General features: G+C 47.1%; 1 protein-coding gene across 1 annotated transcript in view; it reads right to left on the bottom strand.

The window, feature by feature from the left end:
• The window catches only part of NUAK1 (NUAK family kinase 1), a 66,359-nt gene that overhangs the window by 17,870 nt on the left and 38,211 nt on the right, over window positions 1-10,278 (bottom strand). The window contains exon 3 of the mRNA XM_007449045.1: window positions 2,329-2,480. Coding sequence (XP_007449107.1) covers window positions 2,329-2,480 — 152 coding nt within the window. The remainder of the gene's footprint in view (window positions 1-2,328; window positions 2,481-10,278) is intronic.

Here is a 10,278-nt window from a genome sequence, read left to right as displayed (position 1 = left end):
AAAACAGGGGGGGGGGGGGGGATTCTCTGTCGGAATGTAATTCCACTGTGTGAAAGCCATATAGTCCCAGGCAGTGGCAAACACTGTCTGTCTGTGATGCGATTCCCAGGGAAGCAGCAGATTTCTCTGCTGGGGACTCAGAATGTGGGGCTCACAGACCTTGCTTGTCTGTCTGTCTGTCTACCTGTCTCCCCAGTGCCTGGCTCAATCGGTTCTGACCCAGGAAACCATGCAGATCTGTCCTGAGGATAACAGAAGCATTCCCAAGGGTTATATCCTAAGCAGCTGGGAGGCAAGGTTCCTCTCTGCTGCGCAAGACTCAGTGTGGAGTGAAGGGTGAAGGTGGGAGAGGCCACTGAGACCAAAGCAAGCTGCAGCCATACGGTGGGACCTTTCCATTCAAGCAAATGCTGGCAAAGCTGGCAGATGAGCCCAGTGACGAGCAGACAGCCAGCTGAATGGTGAGAAGAAGTCCTTAACCAATAGGCTCTTGGTCTATACAGCAGTAACAACTGTCCTGCTCAATTCTTTTCAAAACCCAGTGATCTTTTAAGGGGATGGGTGAGCAGGGGAAGGGGAACTGAAAGAACCAGCTACTGGGGCTGGGAGGACGTTTTTAACATCGTTCAGCATAAAGGACCTTGGCAAGTGAAGCTGCCCTTTCAAGAAAACCAACTGGCTAGGAATTCTTTGTCTTTCATTCAGGATTTCTTTAGTTCAGAATCTGCATGTTCACAGCTGGTACTTTATTGCTTATTTTCCTTTCTATCTGACAGTTCCTAGTATCTCTAAAAACACTGAGACTGGAGAGGTGAAAACATTTATTTCTGCCACTCTTTCTAACCCAAACCTTCAGGGATTCAGAAATGCACAAACCAGGGCTCCTGGAGGAAAGATACGGAATGCAAGGTAGCTGATTTTGTTTAATTTTAAATATTGGGAGCAGTTTGGTTCACACTGTTGCATTCCCAGTTTTCATAAGATGGAATGAGCCTACTAAAGCCCCATTCATACAAAAGCCAAGTTTCACACACTTCAAATAATGAAAACAGGATCTGCGGTGCTTTATGATGACGCCTGATGATAAAATACAAAACACTGTACGATCTGAATCATCAGTGCCTTTTGAGTCAGCAGAGAGAAGTTAAATAATGTCCACATGGGTTAAGGCTTTTCGATTGTAAGTAATTAGAAGATGATCATTCCAGAGTCGTTCTCAGTTACCCAGGATATTTAACAAACCAGAAGGCCCCGTGTTGCAATCATTCAAATGAGGAAGCTGACTCTATTTTGGATGGTATGTTGGATTCAAGTCACTACTGTCCTCAAAGTGAAGGACTGTTCCAGGTGTGACAGTTCTGGGGCAAAGTATGAATGGGGTGGAAATCAGGACTAAAATGATAAATAATAATTGGTTGAAGTATGGCTTGGAACTATCTGTGAACTTCATTCCCTTCTCCAGAGACCAAGGGTAGCTAAACTGGCTGGATTAAGAGCACATCCCATTAGTTGTGTTGCAATAAAATTGTACATGTGTGTATGTAACCTCTGTGGATATAACCTATGCAAGGAAAAGAAACCAGGACATAGAAAGGTTCAGAACCTATGGCCTGCTAATTGCACTTCTGGAATTTCTCTTAAGTAAATTATTCAAATGAGACAAGAAAGGTTAATGTATAAAGACGTCAATCGCTATTTCTAATAACCAGAAATTAGAACCAGCCTGAGTGTCCAACAATCACAATAATTCCAGAGACATTTTAGTAACATAGGAAAATGTTTAGATTAAAATCCTAAGTGAAAAAGCAAGACAGAAATGTAAAAATACATGCAATGTGTACCACACTGATTGCATATGGCTTGCATCCTGGAAGGGAGAAAGGTCACTGGTGTAAAACTGGCGAAATCCGAGTAAAATCTGGAGTTTTGTTAATAGCAATAAATGAATGTGGGTGTCTCCATTTTAGCAAGTGTCCTACAGTCCTGTAAGATGTTAGCATTAGGGTAAACTGAGTGAGAGGTGCATGGGAACTCTCTGTACTATCTCGGAAACTCTGCTGTAAATCTAAAATGATTCAAAATTTAAAATTTAAATGAAAAATAAATGTGAGGAGTAGGGGGAAGAAGACTGGAAAACAACAAACAAAAATGTCAATAGTGGGTTATCCCTGGATTCTGGGATTCTGGGTGACGGTGATTTTCTTCTTTCTGGTTTATGAATTCTCCATACATACTACTATGAACAGATGTCACCTTCATAATATGAACAGAATCACGTGGTGCCATGAAAACCGTCTGTGAGCAAAGCTGTGGTAGGGCCGGCCGTACCTTGTGACAATGGTGCACGGCGGAGACGATCTGCCGGAAGAAGTGTCTGGTCTCCCTCTCGCTAAGGCGCCGCCGCTCGCTGATGTAGTCGTACAGCTCCCCTTTGCTGGCATACTCCATGATGATCACAATCTTATCTTTGTTCTCGAACACTGCGGGAGGAACGGCAATACACAAACACCCTGTTTAACTGACAAGCTCGCTAGTAACTACAGGCCGTGCGAGAGGGGACAACAGAGATGTCGCTGGACAAACAAATCAGTCCACAGCGTCACGAGGAGATGGGCAAGTTTCCCAGCCAGGTGGGCAATGACATCATCGCTGCTGTTACTGGACTTGCGTCTGTAATATCACGGGGAATGTGCCTCTCTCTTCTGAGGACCCCACTACTCCCTTTACCAGGTTCATTTCCCACAAGAGCCTCCCACCAGAACTGCCTCCCTGTAGATGGGGAACAACAAACACGACTACCATTTATTAACCATTTGATATGGACCAACTACCCAGACCCCAAAACGGGTGGCGAAACTTGTCGTCTCTTTGCTCAAAACCTTCCAGACTTTCCATCTCACTCAAAATAAAACCCGAAGTTCCAAATGTGGCCACCAGGTCCTACATGTCCTATGGACCCCTTTTAGCCCTATTACGTATCTAGTCTGTGCATTTATTCTGTCTACCTCACTAGAATCTAAATGAGGGATGGTTTATTTCATTCACTGATGTACCTCCAGCACTCAATGCCTTTTGGCAAAGGGGCTCAATTAATATTTATTAAATGAGGGAATTCAAAACTTCACAAATGCATTCTGGACCATTATACTAAATAACTACATGGCACTAAATGCTTCTCTCTCCCCAAACCTGATATTCTCTAGCAGTAATGCTCAAACCCTGCTCGACTGAGTCCTAGGAGTATCAGGCAGATGCCCATGGGGGTAGGTCAGGGGAGATCATGAAGGACAGGCTCTAGGTCCTCAGCTCCACCTCAGCCAAAGCCACTCCACTGCTATCTGCTTTATAGTTGGGGCTTTCACATAAGACGTCCTTTGAGCAAAGACAAAATAATAATTGTGTTGAAATCCAACCTTCCAAGGGATGTGGTATAAAAATGTTGGTAGGGTACCCAAGACCCTCCTTCCCTGAAGGACCCCTGCCTCCCTCCCTCCATCTCATCGGCTTCTTCCACTGCCTGTCAGGCCCCCTATGCCCACCAATGCCAGACTGTTCACTGTTTCTCCCAATCACACACAAACACACTGCTGTTTCCCACCTCCATGCTCTGCCCTCTGCCTTTACTCCCACCTGTCTTACCTGCCAGGGACACTCCAACTCATCAGTCAAGGATGAACTCAAATCTGATGCCCATGTTGCCTCCCTTCTACCTCTCATAATGGATACTTGCAACACAGCACTTCTGAACTGTGTGGATATATTTGCTGATTTACATATTTATTTCCTCTGCCAGGACTGTGAGCCTGGACTTGGAGAGGTAAAAACTGTAGTTTTGGAATCAGACACTCCTAAGTAGATTCCTAGACCTCCCTCTTACTTGCTGTGTGACTCTGGGGGAGTTGCTTACCCTCCCTGTGCCTCACACTTTAGTCAATGGTAAAATGTGAATACTATCAGTAAGTACTTCCTAGAATTGTTGGGAGGGTTTATTGATATCAGGTACGTGAAATGCTTAACAACAAGGCTTGTACTTATGGCATACACTCAATAATGTTAGTTATTATTATTGGTATCACTACTATGGGATCCCAGGGCCTAGCACTGAGCCAGACACACTTGATGAACTGGAACGTGCTCCCAGCCTGGGTCCCCTGTCCTCCCATACCTTGTCACTGGCTGCTAGAAGCTCAGGCTCCTCCAGTTCCTTTTTGGCTCCTTCAAGTCAAGCCAAACCTCTCTGATAAAATGAAGGGAGAAGGAGGAGGGCAGGAAGGAGGAGGAAAGGGAACAGCAGATCGAAATGGGCTGCTCTGGGCTTCCCTAGTGGCGCAGTGGTTGAGAGTCCGCCTGCCGATGCAGGGGGCACGGGTTCGTATCCCGGTCCGGGAGGATCCCACATGCACAGGGCGGCTGCGCCCGTGAGCCTTGGCCACTGAGCCTGCGTGTCCAGAGCCTGTGCTCCGCAACGGGAGAGGGCACAACAGTGAGAGGCCCGCGTACCGCAAGAAAAACAAAAACAAAAACAAAATTGGCTGCTCCTGCATCTGCTGGCCTCGGTGTGCCCTGCAGCTTTGGCTCTTGCCAGGGATTTCAGCCTGTTGTGCGCTTTTCATTAACAATAAACTTTGGAAACTGGAAAAGCTGCCTCAAGATGCATGGCTCAGCCTCTAAAAATGATAGAGTGATAGGCCCTGGAGAGGGCAGTGGGTTTTCTAATTTTAAAAACCAGTGGGGTCAGGGCGGAGGAGGAAGAGGGAAAGTACTCCGACAGGGAAATAAACAAGGAGCCTCACACCCCCGAAGAGTCTGATGCATCCCTGAAGGAGGTCAAAGCCACTGGCCCCTTCAGTGACCATCAGAAGGTGTGGGTCACTGGCTGCACGCAGACGAAAGGACTGTTTCAGTGACCAGATGTATCCCTTTCCAAACGGCTAACTTGGTATCAGGGAGATATAAACACAATTCAGTTCGACACAGTTCAATATGTCAAATGTTTTACTAAACAGCCTCCATCAGTAAGTCCTTCTGGTCCTACCTCTAAAATAGAGCCTGATCCTGTCCACCTGTCTCATGTCCCCGGCCACCCGCTTCTGGATGGTCTCCCCTCTGTTCACTCTTGCCTCTTTGCTGACTGCATTTGGAGGGGGTGCTGGGGAACAGTTCCCAATGCACGTTTCATGGAACACTAGTCCCACAAGACATTCTGGAGGAAAAGAAGGGTTCCATGGTAAAATATTTGGAAAATGCTAGTACTTGATCACCCCTTGGAGAACCTAGTTTCTCTAACCCTGAGTTTTGCAGGGCGATTTGGCCACTGCAGTACTCCTACTGAACTAACTGGGAGCCAGTATGGGAAACAATGGATGAACGAGGCGATAGCCTCACTGTTGCTGGTAGGGCTGGTGGGCAGCCGGGCAAGAGAACTGTCCACGGGGCCAGGCCTGGCTCTGAGATCCCACCCCCAGTCCTCCAGCAGGAAGCAGCTGGAGTCAGGGTCAAGGCCCTGATTGCAGCCCTAGATTAGCTAAATGCAAACATTTCTAGACTTGGGGCATCAGTGATTCATCCAGGAGGCCACGTGGTATTATACATGAAGCTTCCTGAGCCCTTCCTAATAACAGCAGCATTTACTGAAGGCCTACTATGTGCAGGCACTGTACCCATGGCATTTTGCACCAATTATTTCATATGGCTTTGGTCCTATGAGTATCTCTGTTCTACAGATGAGAAAGCCCGGGTACAGCAAGGTTAATAACTACCACGGCCACAAAGCAAGCTCGAGGCCTGGGCCCACGGTCTGATGGCACACTCCACCCTCTTAGCCCCTATACTGCTATCCATATACATCAACCACTCTGAACCTCAGTCTCTTCATCAGTCAAATGAGGCTAACAACTTCCTCACACGGTAATGGGGGATTCAGTGAGCTCATGGGCCTAGCACCCTGAGCACGGTGCCCTGGCCACTGCTCAGTCAATGGGAGCTATTCTCATAATCACTTCATCTGCCTCTTAGGCAGCTCTGGCAAACAAAACCCTAAGACTTTCCTCTCCCGGCCAGCATCACTGTTTAAAACATGCTGTGGCTCCGCAGAATCACAGGATTTTCGAGCAGGAAGAACCTTAGAGATCAGCTATTATTTTTCCAGAATAGCCCAGGATTTATAATGTATAACAGCAAGGCCTTGGGAATTCGTCCTGAAGAATGACCGGCTTCCGCACCCCTGGCCCACGACTCCTTGCCCACGGTGAGGTCCCTATCCGCCAGGTGACAGGAACACTCTCAGCCATTCTTCTGGCAAAAAGGGCTGCTTCCCTTGGGCACTTTTACAACTGGTTATTTATAAGCCCAGAAATCTTGTCTGTGTTTTTGTTATTAGTCACTAAGCAAAAGCTTATTTTCCACCAGTTGGGAAGGGTTTCCTTTCTGAAAAATGAAAGCCTGTGTCTCTTGGCCAGACAGTTCTACCCAGAAGCCCGGTGGCTCCAGAATGGTAGGGAAAACTATGGCCCTTGACATGCCAAGCCTACCAGGAAAATTAAACCCCTGAATAGAAACTGAGCTCAACTTGAGTCAGCCCACAGCGCAGGGGCCAGGTCCATGTGGTGCAGACCCAGGTTTCTAGAAGAGCCACAAAAACTTTACAAAGCACCCACGACGTGCATGGCACTGGGGATACTGGAAGAAATCTTTACCAGGGTAAGAAGGGGAGGAAAGGTCAGCCCGGCAGAAGGAGCAACATGAGTGAAGGGGGGAACAGGAGCGCCGTAGGCGGGACCCCCAGAGGGGACAGGTGCCAGGGACTAAGACAAGGGAAAGAAGCAACAGACTATGAATGAAGCACAGAGGCTTGAATGCCCACAAGGAGCTTGACAGACACGCAACCAAACATCGCCAAGAACAATAAACATATGGAACAAGGGACAGGGTAGCAGCCAGGATCCTGGACCCATGAAAGAGTGCAGGGCTCACATCACCCCAAGAGCCTCCCCAGTCAGTGATCTCTCCTCTCCTAGAAGGCTGATTCATAATCACCATAGTTAACACTTACTGAGCGACTACTGCATGCCATGGATTGTCACATCCAATACTAACAATCCTATGAGACATTAATATCACCCTTACTTCATAGATAGAGGACCAGCGCTCAGATCTAGAAACAATGTGGCCAGCGCCCCGCACGTCCTCTTCGGTCACTAACCATCTCCCCAAGGATATGTATATAAGCCAATATCATAGATTAGTTTTGGACTTTGAGTTTTCTAAAAATGGAATCATGCAGCATACAGTATATTCTTTTGCGTCTGGTTTCATTCGTTCAACATTATATTTGTAAGAATAATCCATGCCATTCCATGTAGTCAAAGATCGTCCATCCTCGTTGCTGGAGAGTACTCCAATTTGTGTCTCATGCTAACTTATCCATTCTACTGGTGAGAGACATCTGGGTTGTTTCCAGGTGAGGGTCATTACGACTCATGCTGCTATGAACATTCTTGTGTGTGTCTTTTGACGCTCCTCTGTATGCATGTCTGTTGGGCAGATAACCAGTAAGGATCTGATCCCAAACGTGGCTGACTTGAAAGCTTATATTCTCGCCATGACTCCCCACCACTTTCCTCCATCATAGGTTTACTCTCCTTGCCTAATACTCAGTAAAGATTCTCCTTCATTAAAGAGAACCAACATCGCTCCCTTTTCTGACAATGCTTGTTTATCAGCCTATCTGAAGCATTTACCTGAACATTTTGCTACGTGTTAAAGGAGATACAAATGTAGCATAAGACGGTCTTTGTCCTCAAGGAGTTGCTATCCAGTTGTATAAAACTAGTACTTATAAAATAAATCAAATGCTAGCCTGTGGGATACAGACTTTAAGTCCCCAGATGAGCAGCGAGAACGATGCGTGAGGCAGGCTGAGTGGGCCTGAGGAGATTCCTAGAGAAAACAGGCATGGAACTGAACCATCAAAAACACCTTGGGGGCTTCCCTGGTGGCGCAGTGGTTGAGAGTCCGCCCGCCAATGCAGGGAACACGGGTTCGTGCCCCAGTCCGGGAAGATCCCGCATGCCGCGGAGCGGCTGGGCCCGTGAGCCATGGCCGCCTGAGCCTGCGCATCCGGAACCTGTGCTCCGCAACGGGAGGGGCCACAGCAGTGAGAGGCCCGCGTACCGCAAAACAAAAAACAAAAAACAACAAAACACCTTGGGTTCTGTTTGCACAAGCTGGTTTTACCATTGTCTCGGCATATCCTAAAATATCCAGACTCTCTCCTTTTTCTTCTACTGTTCCGCAGGAGGGCCTTCTTCCCGGATACCAACTTGAATTATTCTTCTTGTTTTCTGTTTATTTTCCATTTCAAGGGAGGGTGGGAATTGGCTGCTATATAGTAACAGCCACTTCTCCCAATTAATTCTGAATTTCATCAGATGTTCAGTTTGACAGTCCAGTTCTGCCTTCTGATTGTCTGGCTTTCACAACCACGCTAATTACCCAACTCCTAACCCTTCCCTCCCTTGGGGTTAATAACACAACTTGTATAACTTGAGAAAATGCATACGATAAAAACAGTGGCCTGGCCTGGGAGAGACGCCGATGAGTGAGGAGATCTTGGGATTTCAACCATCCACTGGTCATTTAGAGCCAAATACGAGGCCAGGTAGGAAGAAAATGGGCTTGGGAGGGAGAGAGTGAGAATCAATTAACAGGACGTTCCATGAGAAGCAGGTTATAAAAAATGGAGGCTCTCTTTCTGCTTAACATGGAACCTCAAGAGAGGAAGACTCATCGGTTGGTTTTAGGTGAAAGGCCAAGAGCCTAGGATGGACCAGTCTGAATTCTCTTCATGCCTTTGCCTTCCATCGACTCCATCTCCTAAATCAGTTCCAGGATGCTGCCATTCGCTCCATGGCAGGGCCTCCTCACATTAGCAGCATTTTTATTACTTTCCTAAGCCCTCAGATAGAAGTACCATTCCACTCCTCGGGGTGCTCTTTTATTAAAGTTCAGGAGGATCCTCCCAGAAAGTCATTTTCTTTTTCATTTCAGAAATGGAGTGATCTTTCCTTGGCAAGAACTGTCTGCAGCCTAATTGGGACATTTAGTCAATACAAGACTCATACTTTAAGAGTTCCCTCCCCAGAACTAAACTTCAGACACCTCATGGGCTTAGACCTTCATAAAATGGTCCTCTAATCCCTTAAGTCTGAAAGCCCAGGGCAGTGAGAGTGAGAAAATTAACCTAGACTGGCAGCTCTCCCATCATCAGTGAGTTGGTCAGAGTTGACTCAATGTGTTTCCTGGTTTGGACAATGAAAGGCTCTTTAGCTCACTCATTGTCTTCTTAAACCAAAACTCTTTCTGGATGTCGGCTGGCATGCCCAGGGAGAACCAGAGTCAAGCAAGCCACCCACCGCCAGCAGTGGACTCCACAGAAGGCAGACAAAATGAAAGAAAGTGTATAAGCTGCCCGAGGAAGAGCAGATGTAAAAGGCTGGCCAAGTACCATTTATTAGTGCTATCTGGGGAGACCAATAGCAAACCCTAGGAGGGCAGGGGACATGACCAGGATAGAGGGGCTGTGTGGGAGAAGGAATCAGGATGCCATGTAGGACCAACCATTGGACTCCACCCTCCTCCACAGTGAACTTCTGGAAAAAAGCATGCTCCCCCAATCTGCACAGTGAAGGGACAGAAAACCCACCCTCTGTGAAAACAGCCTTAGTCTCCCTCTCCTGAAAATCCCCACAGGTGGCTTTGTTATATGGTTTCACCCCACCCTTATCACTTCGGGTGGAAAAGACAAACTTGTGGGCATCACACCTCTGGTTCTAGCCACTGCTTGACCCTGAGGTATGGCTCAGGACGATCTTGTCAACCCTAAATTCTGGTCTGCTTCGTTGGGCAACAGAGTGCAGAGCTTAAGAGCTTGACTCCCGAAGCCAGGCTACCTGGGTGCAAACCCAGGTCCTGCCATTTACCCATCTGAGTGACCTTGGCAAGTTACTTAACCTTTCTGTTGCCTCAGTTTCTCCATCTGTTAAAATGAAGCTTCTATCCTCATTGTGAGGATTACCCCAGCACACAGCGCTAAGCAGACATTTAAGTGTCAGCTGTTATTATTAGGCAGCAAATCTTAGTTTAAGAAAGAAGAACAAACGAAGACATGCCTGGCTCAAATCCAGGATTATTATGGATCTGCATTGGCAGAATCCACACTTGCGATTGCATTTGTGCCCTTGAGGGATGGGAGAGGGGTAGGAGAACAGAGGAAAGAGT

Source organism: Lipotes vexillifer, unplaced genomic scaffold (assembly GCF_000442215.2).
Source record: "Lipotes vexillifer unplaced genomic scaffold, Lipotes_vexillifer_v1.1 scaffold1014, whole genome shotgun sequence".
Classification (NCBI taxonomy): domain Eukaryota; kingdom Metazoa; phylum Chordata; class Mammalia; order Artiodactyla; family Lipotidae; genus Lipotes; species Lipotes vexillifer.
This window is presented reverse-complemented; position numbering and strand designations above follow the sequence as displayed.